This window comes from Prionailurus bengalensis, chromosome E1 (assembly GCF_016509475.1).
Source record: "Prionailurus bengalensis isolate Pbe53 chromosome E1, Fcat_Pben_1.1_paternal_pri, whole genome shotgun sequence".
Lineage (NCBI taxonomy): Eukaryota > Metazoa > Chordata > Mammalia > Carnivora > Felidae > Prionailurus > Prionailurus bengalensis.
Window position 1 is genome coordinate 6,846,162 of NC_057347.1, and position 24,385 is coordinate 6,870,546.

General features: G+C 50.3%; 1 protein-coding gene across 5 annotated transcripts in view; it reads left to right on the forward strand.

The window, feature by feature from the left end:
- Positions 1–24,385, forward strand: part of ARHGAP44 (Rho GTPase activating protein 44) — a 179,678-nt gene that overhangs the window by 144,080 nt on the left and 11,213 nt on the right. For 3 of the 5 annotated variants that reach the window (XR_006297753.1, XM_043583162.1, XM_043583159.1), the window contains exons 11-18: positions 3,605–3,716; positions 4,134–4,215; positions 6,903–6,983; positions 10,395–10,508; positions 11,093–11,184; positions 13,194–13,374; positions 23,045–23,062; positions 23,803–24,045. Coding sequence is in view for 4 of the 5 variants with exons in the window: in XM_043583162.1 (XP_043439097.1) it covers positions 3,605–3,716; positions 4,134–4,215; positions 6,903–6,983; positions 10,395–10,508; positions 11,093–11,184; positions 13,194–13,374; positions 23,045–23,062; positions 23,803–24,045 (923 nt within the window). In the remaining variant the exon portion in view is untranslated. The remainder of the gene's footprint in view (positions 1–3,604; positions 3,717–4,133; positions 4,216–6,902; positions 6,984–10,394; positions 10,509–11,092; positions 11,185–13,193; positions 13,375–23,044; positions 23,063–23,802; positions 24,046–24,385) is intronic. The other 2 variants (XM_043583158.1, XM_043583160.1) reach the window with 2 other exon arrangements.

Here is a 24,385-nt window from a genome sequence, read left to right on the forward strand (position 1 = left end):
GCACTGGCCTGAGGAACTTCCGGCCACACCCCAGGATCCCGTCTTCATATTGAGCAGGACGTGGCCATGCTGCGGCTGCTGCTGGTGCTGCCTCTGGTGGTCCCTCCTCCTCCTCCTCCTCCTCCTCCTCCTCCTCCTCCTCCTCCCCCCTCCTCTCCCTCCTTCTCCTCCCCCTGTCCTCCATCCTCCTCCCCCTCCCCTCCCCCCTCCTCCCCCTTCTCCTTCCTCCTCCCGCCCTCCTGCTCCTCCTCCTCCTCCCCCCTCCTGCTCCTTCTTCCTCCTCCTCCCTCCTTCTCTTCCTCCTCTCACCTCCTCTTCCTCCTCCCCCCTCCTCCTCCCCCCTCCTCCTTCTTCCTCCTCCCTCCTCTTCCTCCTCCCCCCCTCCTTCCTCCTCCCACCTTCCTGCTCCTTCTTCCTCCTCCCCCCTCCTCCTCTTCCTCCTCTCACCTCCTCTTCCTCCTCCCCCTCCTCCTCCCCCTCTTCCTCCCCCCTCCTCCTTCTTCCTCCTCCTCCCCCCTCCTTCCTCCTCCTCCCTCTTCTTCCTCCTCCTCCCCCTTCTCCTCATCCTTCCTCCTCCCCACTCTCCCTTCCCCCTCCCCCTTCCTCTTCCCCCTCCTCCTTCTCCTCTTCCTCCTTCTCCTTCCCCTCCTCTTCCTCCTCCTTCCTCCTCCCCCTCCTCCTCCCCTCCTCCTCCTCCTTCTCCCCCCTCCTCCCCTTCTCCCCCTTCCTCTCCCTCCCCCCTCCTTATCCTCCTCCTCCTTTTCCTTCTCATCTTCCTCCTTCTCCTCCTCCCCTTCCTCCTCCCCCTCCTCCTCCCCCTCCTCCCCTTCCTCCCCTTCCTCCTCCCCCTTCTCCCCCTTCCTCCTCCCCCTCCTCCCCTCCTGCTCTTATTTTCACTGCTTTATAAGCTCCCCCATTTCAAAAATAGACCTTTTAGCCTTTTTGATCACAACTCTCTCATAGAGAGCCTGAAAACGTGATTGATAGAGACGTTAGGAAGCACTTCTTAAGAGCCACATGTGAAGACGTCTATGGGAAAGCGGTGACTGTCATTTTATTGCTGCATAAACCATTTCCTGGGAGGCAGCCCTCACGTTTGGTTTCTTCTGTAGGCTTATTTTGAAGTCTCAACAACATCTTCCTTTGATCTGACCAGCCAGTCGATATTCAGGGCGTGCCAGGCATTTATCTCCGAGCAGAGTATAAAAGGGGACGTGGTGGCTTTCGAACTTACTGGTTCAAAACCTGATTAATTAATTCGGAACAGTTGCAAGTCTGTAAGCGAGCACGGGGTCCCGTGCGGCAAACTGAGGGCTGCACAAGACTAGGAAGCCAGTGAATGCTCAGACGCGCGTTGGCCCCCTCTTCTGTGCCAGGCATGTTCGCACGCCGGCCATTCCAGACGAACCACGTTTTAAGTGCTGGCCGTTTTCATGTCTGTTGTCGGTTACCAGATGAAGGGGTCTGTATGGTCCCTGAGCCATAGCTTCACGGTGGAAGGTAAACTGGGTTGTTGTTGTATTGTTTTCCTCCCCATCACTTCTTGGAATTATGGAAAACCTGGAACACGTAAAGACAAGATAACGAGCCTCATCACCCAGCTTATGGACGGTCCCGTTTTGTCTCTCCCTCCGATCCTGCCCCCCAACGCCTGCCTTGGATAATTTGAAGCCAATCCCAGACCGTTCTGTGATTTCATCTGTAATATTTCAGGACGTTTCTCTAAAAGATGGGGAATATGTAATAGTTCTGTATAACCCGTAACTTAAAATATCATGTGCAAAACGTAAAAATAATTTGTTCATATCTTGAAGTATAACATTTCCAAATTATCAAAACACACTCCAGATGCCAAGAAAATTCAATGATAGACACAGATTTTAAAAACACACACACACACACAAGAGATCAAGAAAAACACAGGACTTAACATAAAATGTATTATGGAACTACAGAAACATTATTTGTTGTGATATAAATGGCCACCACTCACTCTTTAAAAGAAAAGAGGCTTGGGGCGCCTGGGTGGCTCAGTCGGTTAAGCGTCCGACTTCGACTCAGGTCATGATCTTGCGGTCTGTGAGTTCGAGCCCCGCGTTGGGCTCCGGGCTGATGGCTCAGAGCCTGGAGCCTGCTTCCGATTCTGTGTCTCCCTCTCTCTCTGCCCCTCCCCCACTCATGCTCTCTCTCTTTCTCTCAAAAATAAACATTAAGGGGCGCCTGGGTGGCTCAGTCGGTTAAGCGGCCGACTTCGGCTCAGGTCATGATCTCACGGTCCATGAGTTCGAGCCCCGCATCAGGCTCTGTGCTGACAGCTCAGAGCCTGGAGCCTGTTTCAGATTCTGTGTCTCCCTCTCTCTGACCCTCCCCCATTCATGAGCTGTCTCTTCCTGTCTCAAAAATAAATAAATGTTAAAAAAAAAAATTTAAAAAAAAGACATAAACATTAAGAAAAAATTTTTTTAAGGAACCAAATAAAAAATCTATAGGCTTCTATTTGACGACCCTGCTCCCTTCTCTTTGATGTTGTCCATCACCAAATGCTATTGGTTTTCCTCCACGGTAGGGGCGTGGTTTTATGACGATCCAACCCATTTCTTTAACACATGCTGTGGCTTGCTCTTGGTCACAGCAGCCTTATTGATGCACCAGTCCAAACGTGTATGGAGTCCTTGCATACATGCCAGAGAGCTTCGGACATCTACTTAGAAGGGAGTTAGCGATCTCAGCAGGCCAGAAACTCAGTATTTCAGACCAGGAACATTTTCTTCCGAAGAAAACTTGGAGATCTGAACCATGGCCATGAAAGGTTGAAAGGCCGATTCTGCCAGCCCGTTTCTCACCCCTGGGGGTGGCATCACAGAATGTAAGGAGCCGAGAAGCTGAAGCCAAACTTTTCATCCCACGCGTGACTTGGGGGTTCGCTTCTAACTCTGACCTGTAATCGCCCCTCCGCACACCTGTCTTCTTCTCTTTCTCTTCAGGGCTCACTTTTGAACAGAGCACAGCGGTTCACTTGGAAGACAGGGCATTGATTCAGAACTTGAAGAATGAAACCCGGAGGGACCAAAGGAGGCATTGCTCTCTCACAGACCATCCCTAGTTTGCCCGTCCCCTGAGGACATAGACTTTGTCTCTCAAGTAGAGCCCTGTGTCTCCCAAAACACACACACACACACACACACACACACACTCACTCACTCCATAGACCTTTTTGTGTTGAGCTTCCTAGCCTTCCACGTCTGATCACGTATCCCTTCTCCAAAATATATCTTAAATACAAAAGAACAAGAAGTTGGGGAGTGCCCAGGGTTCATTAACTCAACAAATACTTACCGAACCAGAATGACGGGTCACCCCATCCTAGGCACTGGGGACACAACAGTGGGTGAGGCTCAGTTCCTGCTCCAGAGTTGCTTATGTCTAAAGGAGGAGCAGACATGCAGAGAGCAGGCAGCCGCCATATTGGAAAATGGTGATGGGAAGAAGGCAGCAAGGAGATTTTGGAGGAAGGGAGTGGGGAGACTTCCTGTTTGTTCGCCTTGCTCTTGTGCCCTTCCCTTGAGTTACGGCGCTGTGCGCTGACCCTCTGTGCTGTCGGCAGGGACTCTTCCGGGTGGCGCCGTCTGCCTCCAAGTTGAAGAAGCTAAAAGCCGCCCTGGACTGCTGTGTGGTCGATGTGCAGGAGTACTCAGCAGACCCCCATGCAATTGCAGGTGGGCGCCCACCTCCCCGTAGCAAGGTGCTCCCTTGGGCTGTAGAGGCTCACGGGGCAGGGGTCAGCGTGGAGGGCATGTGGTCACATGACACTTGAACCAGTGGCTCCCAACGTGCTTCTGATGTGTCCTCTCGGGGCTCGGTTTTAAGCCTGGTTGCTCGGGCCCCTTGAAGAAAGTTCTCCCCAACGTGCCAAGAGAAGACAAGGTGTTGGTGGGAAATAAAAGGGGGAAGTGAGCGTGATTGGAAGCCCAGGTCCCACCGCCATGCCGGAGCCTCCGATCCGTGCGCGTGGGAAACCACATGAGGGTCAGGGAACCCATCCCCACATGTAACCCACATGGGTGATGCTGGCTGGTAGAACTTGTCTGTGCCAATGGCAAGTGGCTCCTAGCCGATGTTGTCTTTGTGTCCAGGAGCTTTGAAATCTTACCTCCGAGAGTTGCCAGAACCTCTTATGACCTTTGAACTCTATGACGAGTGGATTCAGGCTTCCAAGTGAGTACGCCACATTTTTGGAGTGTGCTGTTGGTTGGAGTTGATTTAAGTATCTGCTGAAATTATGAAAGCCTATGTATGCCTTACGAAAGGTTATTAGCCTGTGATCTTACGACTCCACTTCTTGGTATATATCGTGGAGAGATGCTCGAATATGTGCCCAAAGAGGCATGAACAAGGGTGCCAACGACAGTGTTATTTGGGATAATGAAAGCCTAGAAGTTAGTAAAGCCTCATTGGTGGGGAATGTGGGGCATGGCCAAATAAATTATGGTGTATCTGCACTGCTAACACATTCCGCAGTGCTCAAAAGCTCTGTTCGAGCTACTGTCCTCATACGAGGACACGTATGATGTTCTGTTGTTTTAAAAAGCAAAAAAAGCACAACATACTCAAAGCAGTACAGTTTTAGGAGTGCTCCTCCATGTAAGTGTAAATGCACAGAAGGTTCTGGATTGTAGTGCTTCCTTCTGGAGAGAAGAGTACAAAGGAGTGGTCACAGAGCCTTGACTCTTATAATCATTACATCTATATTAATAACAGCTCATTAATAGCTAATATACGGGTGCCTCAGAGGATCAGTTGATTCAGCGTCCAACTCTTGATTCGGGCTCAGGTCATGATCTCACAGTTTGTGGGATTGAGCCCCACATGGGGCTCCACCCTGACAGCACAGAGCCTGCTTGGGATTCTCTCTCCTTCTCTCACTCTGTCCCGCCCCCAATAATAAACAAATAAACTTAAAAAAAATTGCTAATATAAAAACATGATCTCTGGTCAGTGGGCTGGTCTCTGCTAGGTGCTTGAGAAGGGACATGATTTCTAGAACTCTCTAGTTGTGGGTTTAGTCTCAAAGCACAGCCAGCTTAGCCTGTCGGAAGGATCACTGGAGTATGTTTATGCTTCCTTGGGCCCTGAAAAAAAACCCCACTGGCCGAGAGGTGAAGCCAGGCTCATCTGTGTGGTGTTCTAGAAGTCTGGCTCCAATCAAGTTTCAGAGCGCCATGGTTTTGTTTTTTGTTGTTGTTGTTTTTTTTTTCAAGGTGGAGTAGAGACTGTGTATCAGAAAAGCCTGGCCGAGTATCTGGCATGTGTAAACATCTCGCCGTGGAGAGTGGGCGTGAGTTCCGTGACAGTATTAATCACGAGCCATATCTCTGTCCCGTGTTTACGAGGGGCTCGCTGCTGTTATAAGCTCACGATACGCTTTTAACTCATTTGTCACAGTAACCCTTCGAAAGTGGGTTGTGCTGTTTTCCCCAGCTGATGGAGGAGGAAGTCGACTAGAAGAACAGGTGTATGACATATGAGGGCAGGTTTCCTGGCATCTAATAAACGGCAGAATGGGATCCGGTTCAGGAACCCAAGTGCTCATCTCCGGTACTTGCCGCCTCTCTGGGGCCACCCCGTGGTCTCAGGGATGAAGATAAGCGAGACTGTATCCTTCGATGGAAACTGGCCCTTCTATTTCCTGACTGTACATGTGATCTTGATGACATATGAGCTAGAGAAGGGAGGCAGCCAGGCCTTCAGGTTCTAGCCAGGCCTTGGCATTGTCTGCCCTCTCCCCTCAGACGCTGAACTGAGAGCTTGAGATGAACCAGACGCTCTGTTGAGCACTTTGTACAGATGCTCCTTTAATATTCTTTTTTTTTTCAATGTTTATTTATTTTTGGGACAGAGAGAGACAGAGCATGAATGGGGGAGGGGCAGAGAGAGAGGGAGACACAGAATCGGAAACAGGCTCCAGGCTCCGAGCCATCAGCCCAGAGCCTGACGCGGGCAGATGCTCCTTTAAACCACTCATGCCAACTCCAGGCAGAAAGTACTCCCATGAGCCCATTTTTACAGATTAGGAAAAGTGAGGCCTCATAGAGATTCAGTAATGGGCACCAGATTGCGGACAGGGTGGAGCTGGGTCTTTAACAGCCTCCCTGCACACGACCCTCTTCGTCCAGCCTTTGGTCAGCTTGCGACCAAATATGATCTGTTAACCTTTCCGTTTCTAAATGGGACATTTGGTCTTCAGTTTCCTAGTAGAAGTGTGTTTTGGAGAATGCTTACCTCTTCCTCAGCCTGAAATGAGGGAAAACCATGTTTCTTGCCTTGGTCACGATCTGTGGGAGGACCTCCCTGCCTTGGGCCCCAGGCCAAGGGGTCAAAGCTGGGCCCTCACCCTGCTGACATTTTCCCTTTTAATTTTTTTGGAGAAAAGATTCTTTGAGCAGAAAGGCCTTCCTCACCATGTAAGCCTTGATGTCGATTTTCAGGAGAAGCATATACAAACTGTAGTCCTAGAAGCAATTTCTTTTAATTCTCAGAGGGCTTACAAATAAAGTAAAATAAAATAAAATATAAACTAAAATAGGATAAAGTAAAATAAAATACAGTAAGAATACCTATCTATCAAGGGAGAGAGAGGGAATCTCAAGCAGGCACCTATCTATCAAGGGAGAGAGAGGGAATCTCAAGCAGGCACTGTCAGCACAGAGCCCGACACGGAGCTCGAACTCACGAACCGCGAGATCACGTCCTGAGACAAAGTTGGATGCTTAACCGACTGAGCCACCCAGGCGCCCCGATAGTTGGTTTCTTATACCCACATAGTACGATGACTGGTTAATACGATTGCCAGTGAGATTTCATTGCTTCAAGCTCAATCAGTGGCTTTCCCATTTATTTCCCAGTATTCAGGAGCAAGACAAGAGGCTTCAGGCGCTGTGGAATGCTTGTGAAAAATTGCCCAAGGCCAATCACAACAACATCCGGTAAGTGGATGGATCCTGGAGACACGGGATCAGAGTTATGGAGGCCACAGACACTTGGCTTCCCGGCTAACGGTCCTGGTAACTAGCATGCACAGCCTTGTATGGGGTGCCAGGCACGGTTACTGCACAGGCTCTGTTTCCACCCTCACACAACCCTGCCATTTTGCAAATGAAGACACAGAATGAAGGGCACTCTATGACTTTGGCGGCCATTGGCTCAGGCAGTTCAGTTCTTTGATTTGCAAGAAGCAAAGCTTAACGGAACCTATTTTAAGATCTTGTGGTTGCAACAACGTGGAGGGAACTAGAGGGTATTATGCTAAGCGAAATTAGCCAGTCAGAGAAAGAGAAACATCATAGGGCTTCACTCATATGTGGAATTTAAGACACAAAACAGATGAACATAAGGGAAGGGGAGCAAAAATAATATAAAAAACAGGGAAGGGGACAAACCATAAGAGACTCTTAAATACAGAGAACAAACTGAGGGTTGCTGGTGGGGCATTGGGTGGGGGGATGGGCTAAGCGGGGGAGGGGCATTAAGGAGGGCACTTGTGATGAGCACTGGGTGTGATATGTAGGGGATGAATCATTGGATTCTACTCCTGAAATCATTATTGCACTATAGGCTAACTAACTTTGGTGTAAGTTAAAAATAAACACTTTAAAAAATTTAAAAAGGGGCGCCTGGGTGGCTCGGTTGAGCGTCCAACTTCGGCTCAGGTTGTGATCTCACAGTTTGTGGGTTCAAGCCCCCCATCAGGCTCTGTGCTGACAGCTCAGAGCCTGGAGCCTGCTTCGGATTCTGTGTCTCCCTCTCTCTCTGCCCCTCCCGCTCTCTCTCTCTCAAAAATAAATAAACATTAAAAAAAAAAAAAAAGCCAAGAGCACACTTTATACACTGTATGTTAGCCAATTTGACAATAAATTATATTAAAAATAATTTTTTTATTAAAAAAAAAGATCTTGTGGGTTTGTCGCAAAGGTAAGTGCACCTGAGGGAAGCTGACCAAACGTGGAGCTGGTTGGCAGACGTGTCCTTGAGCTGGTCTGCACGGAGATGGAGACCGGAGAACGTCCTCTGGTGATCTGCCACTTAGCTATTTTCCACACGTCTCTCACTGTTGCTACGCCTCGATTTCACTTCCCGCCGCTCTGCGGATCTTTTCTGCACCTTCACACTCTCTGCTTCCTTATCCCTTTGGCTTGCCAGCAACTTCTCCTGGCCCTGTCACCTCTCCTCAGTGCTTCCCCAGATGCAGATTTTCAGCGTCAGTGCCTGTCTCCATCTGCCCGAGTATTTCTGCCTTCCTGTTAAAAATCCCAAGAGCCGACGGTGTGGCGGACCCTTAAAAAAATTAAACATAGAGTTACCATACGATCCAACAGTTCCACGTCTGGGTATATCTGTATGTGCCCGATGGATTATTCGAAAGCAGGGACTCGTTGCTCGCACGCTAATGTTCATGACAGCGTTGTCCGTAATAGCCAAGAGGTGAAAACAGCCCAAATGTCCACTGATGGGTAACAGAAACAGAATATACATGTAATGCAATATTCAGCCTTTTTAGGAAGGGGATTCTGACACGTGCTACTACATGGATAAACCTTGAGAACCTCGTGCTAATGAAAGAAGCCAGACGCAAAAGGACCGATACTGTGTGATTCCACATGTATGTGGTACCTGGAGCCATCACGTTCACGGGGACAGAAAGCAAAGGGGTGTTTGCCAGGGCCTGGGGGAGGGGGACGGGAGCTGGGATGTTAGCGTTCAATGGGGACAGAGTTTCTATTCTGGAAGCCACAAAAGGTCTGGAGGATGGTGGTGATGGTTGCTTCCCAGTGCAAAAGTACTTAACACTTGAAAATGATCAAGGTGGTAATCTTTTATGTATATTTTACAACAAGCACGGGCGCCTGGGTGGCTCGGTTGAGTGTCCGACTCTTGATTTTGGCTCAGCTCATGATCTCACAGTTTGTGGGATCGAGCCCCATGTTGGGCTCAACACTGACAGCACAGAGCCTGCTCGGGATTCTCTCTCTCCCTGTCTCTCTCTGCCCCTCCCCTGCTCACATGTGCCTGCCCTCCCTCCCTCCCTCTCTTTCTCTCTCTCTCTCTCTCTCTCTCAAAATAAGTAAGTAAACATTAACAAAAAAATCCCAAGAGCGATCTAATGTATGGCTCCTTCAATAGTTCCTTGAGATAGAAGTCCTATACCGTTGTGTCCTCTTGGTGGGTGCAGTGTCGTGGTTGTTGGTGTGTTTGTAGAGTCCCACAGCTATCACCCCTAGTTTTTAGACCATCTCAATCGCCGCCATTAGCAGCCGCTGTTCCCGTTAGCAGCCACTCCCCATCTCCCCCCAACCGAGCCCCCGGCAAACGCTAATCTGCCTTCTCTGTCTCTGCGGAGGTACCTCTCTGGGAACTTCCTCTAGGTGGGCTTACGCAACATGCACAACATGAGGTCTTTCGTGTCTGGCTTTTTTCACGTAGCATCGTGTCCTCAAGGTTCATCCATGTGGTAGCGTGTGTTGGTATTCTGTTCCTTTTTGTGGGTGAATAGTATTCCGTTGTACAGACAGACCACGTTTCATTCATCTGGTCCTCCCTTGCTGGACATTTGGGTGGTCTCCACTTCTTAGCTGACTTAATACTGTGCACACCTGTGCACAAATGCATATGTGTGGGTGTATTTCTCTTGGGTACATCTCTAGGAGTGAGTGCCTGGTTCGTGTGCTAGCTCTGTGTTTAACTTCTTTTTTTAAAATTTTTTTTTAATGTTTTTTATTTATTTTGAGACAGAGCATGAGCAGGGGAGGGGCAGAGAGAGGGAGACACAGAATCCGAAGCAGGCTCCAGGCTCTGAGCCATCAGCACAGAGCCTGAGGCAGAGCTCGAACCCACCAACCGTGAGATCGTGACCTGAGCCGAAGTCGGATGTTCAACCGGCTGAGCCACCCAGGCGCCCCTATGTTTAATTTCTTTTTCCATTAGCTCTGAAAGCCCCCCTGAGGTTAATCCCACCCCTAGCATGTGGAGGTCCCTGCCGGTGACACCTGGACACTTTGCTTCTCACCTCTGCACACGGGGAGGGTGGCAGGCGACTGAGGTTTGAAGAACAAGAGGGACTTTAGGTCACTAGATAACGGAGTCAAAAGGAAAGATGGGGAATTACTCTGGCCAGGGTTAGGTGATGTAGATGTTGACAGGTAGCCGCGTCCTGGTATATGAGTCTGTCTGTAAAGTATTCTCGCGTCCTCTTCCATGATGTGTCTTCATTATAAGGCGGGGTGTATGAGTCTGGCTGTCGGTAAGATGGGCTGCGGGGGAGAGAAGTGTCTGCCCTGTGCTGGGGGAACACAGCTGGGGCTGAGCCCTGGTTCAACCTGGCCCTTGTGACTCCCTTTCAGATACTTGATCAAATTTTTATCCAAGCTATCAGAATATCAAGATGTGAACAAAATGACTCCCAGCAACATGGCAATTGTGTTAGGCCCCAACTTGCTGTGGCCACAAGCAGAAGGGTGAGTATAGGGCAGAACACGCGAATGGGTAAGGGATGGGGCGGGTGGCAGAGGGCACGACCGGGGCCCCCGGCATATCATCGGCCTCATTTATTTGCCAAGTTCTATTTCTCTCTTGGCCTGCTCAGGTTTCAGACTCAGGAGGAGACCCAGAATTCTGTAGCTCCTTCTCCATGATGGTCTCAGAGCTACGGGTCTGCAGTGAGGGTCTTCTCTGAGCTAATCTGAGTCACCACCAGGCCAGGCAAACTGTTCCAGGCCTTCCTGACTCTCTCCGAAGAGCGCACATCCCCAGCATCTGGACCTGGGGGATAGAGGGCCGTCTCATAAGAGAGAACAGAGTTGGAAAGCAGACAGTTTTATGTATATTATCCATTGACGTGTCTCCTGTAAGGAGGCCTTTTGTGGTTACCCCGTTCTGAGGAAGGGAAGGAGAGGCTCAGAAAGGTCAAGTGCCCTTGCAAAGAGAAAGCCTACCCTTAGACCTAGGTCTGCAGGCTTCCAGCCCTGGGCTGAGGGGCCAGACATGCCTCCCCGCCCCCGCCGGTGACCCAGCCCTGCCCCCCTCTGCTCTGCGCTGGCAGGAACATCACGGAGATGATGACCACGGTTTCACTGCAGATTGTCGGGATTGTCGAACCCATCATCCAGCATGCAGACTGGTTCTTCCCTGGAGGTATGTGGCGGCATTGAGGTGTGGGGGTGGGGAAGAACCAGAGTGTTACTGTGGGTGCAAGACTTTATTCTTAAGTTTATTTTTAATTATTTTGTGAGAGAGGTAGTGAGCAGGGGAGGGGGTGGAGAGAGACACGGAATCCCAAGCAGGCTCCACACCATCAGCACAGAGCCTGACGTGGGCCTCAGACTCACCAACCGTGAGGTCACAACCTGAGCCAAAATCAAAAGTCAGACGCTCAACCGACGGAGCCACCTAGGCGCCCCTCGAAATTTTGGAAACCAAAAGTGTTTGTTATTAATCCTCCTACACAAACGCGCGCACACACACACACACACTCAGGTAGGGTGTGGACAGTCACGTCAGCGTCTTACTGTCTAATCCTTGGCTAAGTGACAATTGCTGTCCATTGCCTGCACCAACCGTGTCTGTGGATTTTACTGGTCTCACATCCACACCGTGGTGTCTTCACATCTGTGAATTATGAAATGCTGGAGCAGAAAGGAAAGCGAGATCGCCTGCTTTCATAGATGCCGCATAGATCTGAGATGCGCATGAATTTTTATCCAGGGCTCGGCGATCCCCCGGGTGCCATCTTTTTGTTACTCCTTTTGTGTGTCCTTTGAGTTGCCCTCAAAATATAAAGGTGAGGCTCAAAGGCAATCAGGTTCTTTTTTGGATCCAGTTCAAAATTAGGCTGTAAAGGTGGCTCGCTCAGATGATGCTTCATAAATGTTCAAAAAGCAGCATAGCAGAAGGGAATAACTCTGAAGGTAACAGCTTTTGGGAGAGAGCAGTTGCTGTACTAATTTGTTTGTTTTCAAAAGAAAAAAAAAGAACACTGTACCTTGTGTTTAGTAAACATTAAGGATGTGCTTTTGGCTATGCTACAGTAAACTGTTTACCTCCTGTGAGGATAGAATGTTAATAATTCTGTGCTCTGTCCATCAGCAGTAATCACTCAGATGATCAACATCGAAGAAGTTTGATGGTATTGACTTGGTTTTGTGTGTTTTGACCGTGAAGGTTCTTAACTGCTAATGTCCTAAGAGTTCTGTCAATGACATCAAGTTGAGTGAGGGTGGGAAATCGGCATAAAGAAAGAAGGGAATAGGAGTCTAAGGCATAACACTGTAAGTTTGTGGATGAGTGGATTCATTTCTGTTGCAGATAGGAAATGGCGAGGGAAGTTTGGGATATTTCTGATGTCACTTGATCACCAATACCACCTTAGTGACCTTAGTGAAATCTCTGCTTCCAGTCCTTCCTAATTTTTTCTCTTTGGTTTTCCAGAAAGACATCATCATCACCAAAAATAACGATTTTTCCTCTTATTTCATTTTCTTGACTTATTCCATTGGCCAGCTTCTCCAACAGCGTTAAGTAACAGTGGTGATTGTAGGCATTGTCCTTTTTCCTGATTTAATTAAGACTGCTCTGGTGTTTCACTTTAACCATGAGGTTTGAAATGGATGATTTTGTCTTTTTCAGAAAGCACCCCAACTGTTCCTTGTTTAAGTTTGGGGTTTTTTTTTAATCTTTTTTTACACTTATGTATTTTTGAGAGACAGAGAGAACACAAACAAGGGAGGGGCAGAGTGAGAATAACACAGAATCCGAAGCAGGCTCCAGGCTCTGAGCCGTCAGCACAGAGCCCGAGGCAGGGCTTGAACTCATGAACCGTGAGATCATGACCTGAGCCGAAGTCAGATGCTTAACTGACTGAGCTACCCAGGCACCCCGTGTTGTTTTTTAAATCACAAATAGAAATTGCTTTATTAAGTGCCCATCATATTAATGTGAGAGGTGAGCAGTTGTATGCGCCTGCTGATGTGATGAATTATGTTAAGATGAATTCATATCAACAGGTGACCTAACATTGATCCGCAGGACAAAGTTTTCTAGGGGTGAAGTGTAAATGAGAGCCCATCTCTGCTCATATCTCTCCTGCCCAGGAAGGGTGTGACGGACCCATAGATCACGTACACCTATTTCTTTCTTCCCCACAGAGATAGAGTTCAACATCACAGGGAATTATGGGAGTCCGGTACACGTGAACCACAACGCCAACTATAGCTCAATGCCCTCCCCAGACATGGACCCCACTGACCGTCGCCAGCCCGAGCAGATCCGCCGGCCCCTCAGCGTCGCCACGGATAATATGATGCTGGAGTTTTACAAAAAGGATGGGTATGACTTAGTGTGCCTTTCTCAGCATTGGGGGTTGGAGCCGGGAGGGGCCGAGAGGTAACACGGAACCAGATTGCCAGGCAGGGCGCCCTCTCTGGCAGCAATTTAGGGGATTTGTAGCAATCAAGCTGTTGCCTCCTGCTTGAGGTTTTCCTCTGTGCTATTTAGATTGAGTCCCTTGGCTCGCTTCCCTGGCTTTAGGGGCAAAGGTAAGTGCAACCTTCTGAAATGAGGGTTGTGATCGATACTCATTAGTTATCATCAAAAGAAGGAAAAAAAAGTCGGCCAGCAAGGGGAATTAAAAGATGGGAACACGCTTTATATTTTGACTCCAAATTTATCAGCGTACGTCAGTTCTCAAATCCTAAACGGTTCCTCGTTGACGATGGCTCTGCTCACCTGCCTTGTCCATCAACGTTCCTGCACGAACAGCGCCTTGAACGCACGCTTTTACGTTTCCAGCCTCGGTCTCTTTAAGACCGAGAGTAAAACCTACAACCTGACGCAATCTGTGTGTCACCTGTCAGTTTCTAAGACTTTTTCCCGTCTCTTATGATGGACGCCTGTACCTCCTGATGCCACAGTCCCCGGGGGAGACTCATCAATGCCTTCTGCTTCATTTGCATAGGAATGATCCCCTCCACGCTGCTGTGAAATCAGTTTCCATAACGTGCAAATGCCTCCTAGGATCCCCAAAGCAAATAAGAGGGGCATAAACGTGTTTTCTAACAAGCACGGCTGATTCGCGGTGAGTGTCAGCCACGACCGCGAGGACCGCGCACGGCCGCAAGCGGGGGCCTCCGCGAAAATATGTCTCAGAGGAGGATTGGGTTGCATCGTTGGTCCAGGGAGTCAGTCAAGTAAACTTCGGTTAAGAACGGAAAGTTGCCGCCATGAAATCAAAGGCAGCAACTGCTCCTTTGAGCCGGACCAGGAGCGTAAAGCGTTGGACGGGAATGACAGAAATTCAGATGACAGAAGCATAGCAGTCACAACTTCCGTCTCCCCTACAGATCACGAGGCAGCCAGAAAGGCCCGCTTGCTTGAAAGGCATCTGGCCTGAAGGGCTGCAGAGGGAAGGTTGGAAACCAGGAACTGTAGGGGTGCGTGCTTGTTTTCAGAGCGGGGACCTAGACCTGTGTCGTAGGATTGACAGAGGCAGGCTCAGAAGGGGCCAGGATCCCTGCTTACCTCCTTACCCACCAGACTCTTGCTGTGCATTGTGTCTTGTGTCTTGATTACCTGCTCTGTGTGGTTGGTTGTTCTCCAGCGAAGGGGGAAAGAAAGACTGGGAATTCTTAGACGCTGCAGGGAGTAGGAGAAATTCCTTAAATCTATAAAAAAAAAAAAAAAAGAGCATACTTAGAATCTGATCTTTGCATTGTAAGAGAAAGTCAGAGAGACAGAGAAGAGACAGACAAGTGCATATTAGCAGGTGCCTCAGATTTTGTTTTTAATCTCAGGCGAAGCCACTGTTCCTTTGTGAAGTTCGTTGAGCCGAGGGGATATACCCCGGAGGGTGAATTCTGGACCTGGCTGGGTTCTGGAGAACTCCTTGGGTCCTAGTGTTTCTCCATCAGAGTTGTGCAGCTCTGTCCTCCCTGCCAGACTCTGTCTGGTTCCAGGCACCCATGAAAAGCAATCCAGATGCCATCCATGGGAGAGTTACCACTATGGAATCTTGGGACAAAGTCCACCGGCCCCCAAAATACACAGGAAATTGCAGAAGCTTGAATGATATTTTATTTATTTATTTTTCATGGTTTTTTTTTTTTTTTTTTTTGAGAGAGAGACAGTGCAAGCGGGGGAGGGGCAGAGTGAGAGGGAGACACAGAATCTGAATCAGGCTCCAGGCTCTGAGCTGCCAGCACAGAGCCTGATGCGGGGCTCAAATTCACGAACAGTGAGATCACAACCTGAGCCGAAGTCTGGTGCTTAACCGACTGAGCCACCCAGGTGCCCCTTAAATGATGATATTTTAAGCCACTGCCTCATCTCTGATGGCATTCTGGCATTCGAGAACTTTGTAAATGAAATGCCCCGTCTGCATACAATTCTGACTGAAAGCCAGAAACTGGCACCGTCTACTTTTAGGGTATAGGGGATGCGCTATGTGAATTACTCTTGGCACCCTAAACGGATACATTTATGAATTGTAAAATTTGTATTGGGGCACCTGGGTGGCTCAGTCGGTTAAGCATCCGACTTCAGCTCAGGTCACCATCTCGCAGTTCGTGGGTTCGAGCCTCACGTTGGGCTCTGTGCTGACAGCTCAGAGCCTGGAACCTGTTTCGCATTCTGTGTCTCCCCCGCTCTCTGCCCCTCCCCCTGCTTGTGCTCTGTCTCTTTCTCTCAAAATAAATATTTTTAAAAATTGTATTAAACATTAAATTAAGCAGAGGGCTTCCCAGCTTAGGGTAATGGGGTACTGGCACAGGTGTTTTAAGGTTCATTGGGCTTACAGATGATCAGATCTTAACTGGCTTTAACAGAACTAGAACCCCAAGGTTGTGAGTAAATGTTCTGGGGGAGAAGAAAGGAATTTACGTCAGTTGAGTCCCTGTGTTGTTTTAGTAATAGTAGGGGAAGTCTCCACGTTCATCCCATTTCTGAGCTCCTAAAATCTATGAGACACTTGTTTTATTTATTTTAATGTTCATTTATTTTGAGAGAGAAAGTACACGAGCAGGGGAGGGACAAAGAGAGAGAATCCCAAGCAGGCCCTTTGCTGTCAGTGCAGAGCCTGACACGGGGCTCGAGCTCACAAACTGCGAGATCGTGACCTGAGCTAAAATCAAGAGTCGGTCGTTTAACCAACTGAGCCACCCAGGCACCCCAAAGCTATGAGACACATTTTAAAGTCTCCAAACTACCCCTTGAAACAGTGATAAATTAAAGCTCATTTTGTCAAAGCGTTTTGGTCAAGTTAAAAAACAAAACCACCAATTGTATGTCAATAACGCCATTACTGAAAGAAAGAAAGAAAGAAAGAAAGAAAGAAAGAAAGAAAGAAAGAAAGAAAGAAAGAAAGAAAGAAAGAAAGAGGAAGGAAGGAAAGAAAGAGGAAAGAAGGGAAGAAAGAAGGAAGGAAGGAAGGAAGGAAGGAAGAAAGAAAGGAAGAAAGGGAGGAAGGAAGGAAGGAAAGAAAGAAAGAGAAAGAGAGGAAGGAAGGAAAGAAAGAAGAAAAGGAAGGAAGGAAGGAAGGAAGGAAGGAAGGAAGGAAAGAAAGAAGAAAAGGAAGGAAGGAAGGAAGGAAGGAAGAAAGAAAGAAGAGAGAGAAAGAAAGAAAAGAAAAGAAAAAAAACTGGCCAATACTTAGAAGAAATGGTGAGTTCCCCTTCAGTGCCAGCAGTGTGTTTCTGGCCGATGGCTCTCTCGTCCCAGACATTATTCAAGGTGGTTCACCCCCATCCCAGCTCCAGGCTTTGGTCCTGATGCCTCTGATTCAGGATGACTTAGAAAACAGAGTGTCTTTAGTAAGACCTGGAGGCAGATTTACGAGCTCACGTCAGCCTTTTTTCATTGTTCTGGTTGGCAGAATAATGACCCCCCCCCCCCCAAAGATGGCAGGTCCTGAACCACGGAACCTGTAAATAATTGGAAAAGCGTCTTTGCAGATGTGATTAAAACGAGGACCTTGAACTAAGGGAATCACTTTGGATTATCAGGGCGGGCCCTCGATGCAATCACACGTGTCCTAAAATGCGGAAGATTTGACATAGGCACACAGAGAAGGCAAAATGCAGAAATGGAGCAGAGAGAGATCTAAAGATGTGGCCACGCGCTGTGAAGTGTATGCCACCAAATACTGGAAGAGCCAAGACGTAGCCTCTGTCCTGGAGCCTCTGGAGGGAGCACAGTCCTGCTGACACCTTGGCTTCGGCCCATTCCTACGGATCCTGGCCTCCTGGCCTCCAGGACCAGGAGAGAATGGATGTCTGTCATTTCCCAGCTTTGTGGTACTTGTTACAGCAGCCACAGGGCCCTAACACCTCCCTTTGCCGCAGATGCGTGCCGGGCGTGCCATGGTGAAAATGGCGGCAGGTGCTTGGTTCTCCTCCCACTGGGGGTTGAAATCTAGCCACGCTCCCTTTGGCGATGATTTGGCGTCCATGACTTAACTAACAGAATGTGGTGGAAGAGATCTACCAGAACTTCAACAGGGTCGGAAAGAGCCCTGTTGATTGTGCCTGGGTCTCCCAAGCACTCGCTCTTGGAACCCAAGTACCTCGCCGTGTGGGAGCCCAAGCAGCCACTCTTGGAGCCCAAGCGCTCTCCACTCTTCTCACTGGAAAGAAGTGAACCCCCCCCCACCCCGCCTTCATCCCCAGCTGAGCACCGAGCTGACAGCCAGCACCCAGTAAGGGAATCGTCTCGGGATGTGTCCTCACCAAGCCAGACCATCTCAGCTAGTGCTGTGTAGAACATACAAGCCGTACCTGCCAAACTCTGCCGAAGGTGTGGATTTGAGACCCAGATAAATAAGCTGGTTTGTTTCGAGGGTGGCTTCTTATGCAATAAAAGCTAAAACATGCTTTAAAAAAAGAATACTGCTGTCCTAAGGCCCCAACCCCATTCCTCTAGGATGATTTAATTGGCCTGGGCTGGGATTCAGGCATTGGTGGTTTTTTTAAAGGTGTCCTGGCTGATTCTAACATGCATCTAGGGCTGAGAACCACCGAACCACAGAAAGATTTTGCCATTCTGAATAAAGAACTTGGCAATGATACAATTGACCAACATGTGGTTCCTCTTTCAAGTCTTAAAACCTGACGTGCCTGTCGCCATTTCACTTGACCCACGGCGGTCTGGTCGTCAGAGGTGTTCTATCAGCAGCCCACAAATCTATGAGGATCTTTCCACCAGAGCTCATGATCTCCTTTAGAGCTCAGCTTGGTGCGCGACACATCCTTAGCCTGTGTGTGACAGCCACTCTCTGATGCGTCTTGTCCCACCCGCCTGGACCTTCATCTAGATGTTCAGCTCGGGATAGGTGTCTTTAATTGAGGAGGTCCGAGAGCAGTGTGAATGGTGCTTTCTGGAATACTGGTTCCTCTGTTGGTTGTATTGGCTTGGGAGTCTGGGGTCTAATGGACTCCTAAAACACATGATTCAACACACGGAGACCAGTTGGTTTAGCATGTGACCTCTTAGAGTCTGTCACGTGTCACAGATCTTCCTGAGGGAGCTGTGGCGTGCTCTGTTTCCCAAATTCATTAAATCGAAGTCGGCGGTCGCGTGATAATCACAGCTAGTGGTCCAAGGGCCTTCTGTAATTGCGGCTATCAGGTGTTCTATAGACGCCGAAGGGGAGGATGAACAGCGAAGGCAGCGACCCCAAAAGACGTGTCATGGATGTCTGTCTGGTGCATTCATTTCATTTCCGATAGAACCTGAACCCTTCTGCAGACGAGCTCACCTAGTCATCCTGGGTATCAGTGGGAAAGTTGACTCCTATTTTGGATTTGTACTGGCCAAATGGACCTTGGAGAGGTAAATTCTTGGCCCAGGCCCGGGCCGAGAAATGTGGCCAGATGACTCCAGTCTTTATTTGTACTGGGGGAGGTTACGAAACTTTGTTGTTAGGTATTTTAAAAAGGGATCATCCCTGGAGGGATTGGAAATTACCCGAGTCTGGCCTTCCCAGGTGCGTGTAGGCAAGGGTAAGTCTTCGGATTTTTAGGTTTCCTGTCACTCACCATGTGGTGACCCCCCAAGGCCCCTGCCACTGCTTCCTGGCCCCCAAGTGTATCTTAAACATTCCTTGAACTTGAAAGTCTTCCGTGGATGCCTGGAGAGCCACCCAGATTCCCCAGGGCCTCCCGTCTGATGACAGACGCATTTCTTGTCTCCTCTCCCTTGGCCGGCTTTTGCCCAATGCAACTGATCTTTAGAACAAAAATCAAAACCTTCCAGATCTCTATAGACTTAAAATACTTCAAAGCCATATATTAGTTAATACCTCTGGCTAGGATTGTCCCTGACCAGGGATTCAGGAGCTGCGTGGCAGCTAGCTGCCCTGCAGAGGGGAGAAAAGCAAAAAGCAACAGCTAACCTGTGACGATCTACCTATTCTTTTTTTCTTTTTTTTTTTTTTTTTTTTACTTTTTTTTAATGTTTATTTTTGAGAGACAGAGCATGAGCAGGGGAAGGGCAGAGAGAGAGAGAGAGACCCAGAATCGGAAGCAGACTCCAGGCTCTGAGCTGTCGACACAGAGCCCGACATGGGGCTTCAACCCACGAACCGTGAGATCATGACCCAAGCTGGAGTCGGATGCTCAACCGACTGAGCCCCCCAGGCACCCCTGTAGACGTGTCCTTGCAGCTGGATTTTCCATCTTTCAGACTTGGGTTTTTTCCTTCCCTCCCCCCACGGAGGCAGTCCTTTGTCTCTTCATTTTTAAGATTCTGGCTTTTAGGCTTTCCCTGTGTGGCCTACCAGGTTACAGGCTTTCAAACAAGAACATCACTTCCTTTCCTGCACCAAGGAGACATTTATAGGTCTGACCTTTCCGTTCTGTCCGTCCACCCACCTTGTGGGAGAAGAAGAAGCCTTACATACTCTGAACATGCGGCATGTGAGCTTTGGGGTCAGGCTCTCTCCAAGTTCAAATTCTGGCCCCGTGACCTTGGGAGGTCACCTAATCTCTGACTGCCTCAGTTTCTTGATACGCAAAATGGGGAAATGGATAGTAGGCACCCACCTGAGAGTTGCTTTGAGCATTAAATAAAATTTGGCTTATGAAGTGTTTAGAACAATCCTCTGTACATGGCCAGCGTTAGCTGCTTTTAGCACACAGGCTGGAATTTTGAGTGACGTCGTGCCGTTTTTAAGATAGTGACGTGCCTGGGTACGCTTCTCCGTCCATGAGGTACTCTGACCAACCCCTTCCTTTCCACTCACTGGGTGGATGGTGTTCCATCTCACTGAGAACACCTGCAATGGTTTTTTGGCTCCACCCGCTGTGGGCATTCGGGTTGGTTCCACAAGAGAAAATGCACTAAAGCCAAAATGGACTGGCCGAGGACCGAGGAAGGTTGCCGGACGTCCCCCCCAGCCCCCCGCCCGGGACGTGGAAGGCCTCTGTGGGGCGGAGTGTTGTGGCCATTTCTGCCCGAGTCCCCTGCTGCCCGTCACAGGTTTTGCTTCCCAAAGAACCCTTCAGCCAAGACGACCCCTCTTCTTCCCTTCTTTCCTGCCCTGACGACCCAGGCTAGGCAGTAAGACTTAGGGAGGTGAGGATCCCCTCTGTATTTTTCTATTCCTGACGCCTACAGTCATCCAAGGAGGCTTTCAGCATCCCGCCCTCTGATGCCCACACGGGCCCACCTCACCAGGTTCCTGGAAGACTCCAGAGCCTGGGGAAAAGGGACTGTATTCCTTGTTTGTTCCTCTTACGCCTACCAGAGAACCCCCCACCCTGATCTTTGGGGTTTTGTTAGGAGGGGGAAACGATCTCATGGCAGATCCTGTGGACTCAGGTGACGTGACCCAGATGGGGTCTTCATGGTATCTCCATCTCCTCCTGGCCGGATTCACTGTCTTTACTTCGTTCTCTATGAAGATTAAGAAAGAAAAGGCTGTACTTGGCACCTGCAAGGACAGAGCATCATCATTGTCAAGGCCACTGCTAGTTGGTTTCTTAGTAGCTGCTCCGTGGTTTGTACACAGTGTCCTGCTTGTTCTCGACGACCCTGAGGAGGAGGGGGGAGGGTCATTATCACTCCCATTTTACAGAGAACGAGCAGAGGACGTGACACGTTAAGTAACTCACCCAAAACCCCAGGTAATGAGAAAAGCTGGGATTCAGACCCTAAAGCCCGTTGCACTTGGCAAACCAGATCACCAGGGAGCCTGGTATTGGAGGTTGCCGATGCTGGAAGATGTCCCTGGAAATAGAAGGCATCCCCCAGGAGCCCTGATCCTGAAGCCCATGCCCCGCCCTGCTGCACCCCCCTCCCCTAAATTGGAAAGACCTTTTTTTTTTTTTTATGTTTGCTTTTGAGAGAGGGACAGAGCATGAGCAGGGGAGGGGCAGAGAGAGAGGGAGACAGAATCCGAAGCAGGCTCCAGGCTCTGTTGCTGACAGCTTGACACGGGACTTGAACCCACAAACCTTGAGATCATGACTTGAGCTGAAGTCATCCATTTAACTGAGCCACCCACAGGCCCCTGGAAAGATCCTTCTAAGTAAAAGAGCACAGGGTAAAGAAGATGGGGTGAGATGGACAGACGGACATCCTTAGACCCCCCCCCACCCCGTTGGTCGCTGTGGCAACCATCCTGCCTGTGTGTCACCTTCACCTACCGCCACAGCTAAGCCCTGTCATTTCCCTTCCTCTGCTGAGACTAAGTCTTTTGCCCTTTTCATCCTGATAATTTCTGGAGCCTAATGCTTCTCCCCTGCAGTCCCCTTTAAACACCAGGGTATGCAGCTGGACCTTGTCCTAGAGTTTCGAGTGGCCTCCAGGAGCGATTCTGGAGCTCCTGGAGAAGGTGCTTATTTATTGGGGGGGAGGGGTTCCTCAGACCCAATATGACTTGAAAACTAGTAGGTCCTGGAAAGAGACCCAGGCATCCAGCCCCCTAATCCCCCAGGTGCCCTCCACGGGAGATGAGAAATAGTAACCACGACACGGGACGAGAAAAGACCTCCAGGGATCTTATGGAGGGACGAGTGTCAGGAAGCTGTCCCCATCCTCGTGTGTGCTCTGCTTTTACTGACCCTGCTCCATCCTGAGGCACGTTTCCTTCAAGGACCCAAATCCCACCTGCAACAACCAGTCTAGGAACTTGAACCTTTTGTTTGTTTGTTTGTTTAATGTTGGTGCTCGTGTCTAAAGTTAAAGCCCTTTCGGGGTGGACAGAATTCACGGTAATAGGTCTGTGCTTCTGACCGGGGTGGGTCAGAGTAAGCACGAGATCACCCCCATACCCACACCCCCCTGTGCAGATACACAGCAGACACGGAGGCTGGAAGGTTTTCTCGTCGCACAAATGTTTGCGTCTCCCTAGTACTGGAAATAATCAGGTCTTGGCTTAGACGGTGAAAGTCTTGACTTCACACCACGGTACCGGTTGCCTCCTAGAGCGACGGAAAGAACTTACAGCCTTCTAAAACTTTTTTTCTTTTAATGTTTATTTATTTGGGGAGAGAGAGAGAAAGCGTGAGTGGGGGAGGGGCAGAGAGAGAGAGGAAGAGAGAGAATCCCAAGCAGGCTCCGAGCCGTCTGCGTAGAGCCCAATGGAGGCCCGACTGGTGAACAGTGAAATCATGACCTGAGCCAAAATCAAGAGTCAGACGCTTAACTGACTGAGCCACCCAGGCGCCCCAGAATGAATAGCCTTCTAAACCATGTAACTTGGAAGCCGGCAGATGGCAATTTCCACCGATTTCTTTCTTCTCCCTTATGACACCCTCTCCCCCCAACCCGTACTCCCACCCACACCAATATCAGCCCTCCAGATTCTCTATTCACCTGTGAGCTTGGTAGGATACAACCTTGGCCCAATCAGAAGAGTTGCTCGAACTAGAGAGGCCAAGTCAATTGAAAGCATTTCACGGCACCGTAAAGGCCCTGCTCTCAGACCCCGACCCCGGCAATCTGTGTGTCCAAAGGAAGGCATAGTTTTTTTGACACTAATATCTGTATGTTTCTGTCCCTGCAGCCTTAGGAAAATCCAAAGGTACGGTATTCTCGGGTAGCCACGAGGTCACGTTCAATCTCTGAAAACAAAGCAAGCCATGCCTTAGTGAGCTCCGCGAGAGGGTGAATGTGCCGTGTTTGGGTGCTTGGCCGGCTTTAATGGAAGCTGTGGCTCGGTGGTTAAAAGCGAATCGGAACCCGGAGTGACCAATAGGCACGATCAGCCCCTTCCCTGCGGCAGAGACGAGCGGCTGGGGCCTGTAGGGGTTGCAGCCGGGCCAGGGTCCTGGGGCCAGTGCGGGAGTCCGGACTCGGGCCTGTGCTCTAGACCCCAAGTGACAAAAGGAAGGACGGACGTTTAGATGTGTCCTGCTGGTCAGTGCCATGTTCTAGTGCGATGCTGCTCCCTGCCCTTCTCATCTCCATCTCTCACTCGTTGTGGGGGGGGGGGGGGGGGGGGGGGGAAGCGAGTGCCCCCAGAGAGGCTGCATTCTGCTCTGGGGGACAGCTTTGGAGTCCACACGCAGATCTAAGGCCAGCTGGCTTTGGCAGAGGGTGGAAGCGCCGGGGGCCGCTGGTGCGCGCGGCTGGGGGACCCCGGAGCCTCCGGCAGGGGGCGCGGCGGCGGCCCGGCCTCGCTTCCCCGGGGCGCCCAGGAGGGTCGCTAAGGCTTCGCTGCTGTTCTCCCAGCGGACGTGCTTGAATGTGTCCGCCGCGCGGGGGAGGGAGCCCCACCCCCGTCACGCGCGGCTAAGCGGCTGTCTTTGTGTCCCTCGCCAGCATGGGCGTGCGGGTCATGGACACGTCCTGGGTGGCCCGAAGAGGCTCCTCGGCCGGCAGGAAGGCGTCCTGCGCCCCGCCCACCATGCAGCCCCCCGCGCCGCCCGCCGAGCTGGCTGCCGCGCCTCTGCCTTCGCCGCTCCCGGAGCAGCCCCCGGACGGCCCCGCGGTGGCGGCGGCGGTGGCGGCCCCCTCGCTTTCGCCGTCAGGCTTGGGGCTCCAGCCCGGGGTGGAGCGCACCAGGTAAGCGGGGGGAGGGGGGGGCCGGGCTGGCTGCGCGCCTGCGCGGGGCGGGGGGGGGGGGGGGGGTCGCTGCACCCGCTCTGGGGGGGGGCCTCCGGCTGCTGTCACTTTCCCAGTGCCTGAGCCTTCGTGTTTGGCTTCGCGTGTCACGCCGGCACCTGCTGATTCCCAGCTCCCCGGATTTTCAGACCGAGCCCAGGCTTCCCAAGAATAGCATTCCCTTCCCCTCCCCCACTCCCTCCGCCAGCAGACGGCTAAGGTGGCAGCTCTTCAAATCCGTGAGAGATCGAAGCTTCCCGCTCTCCTGTCCGCTTGCTTCCTGGGCTGTAAATACTTCCGG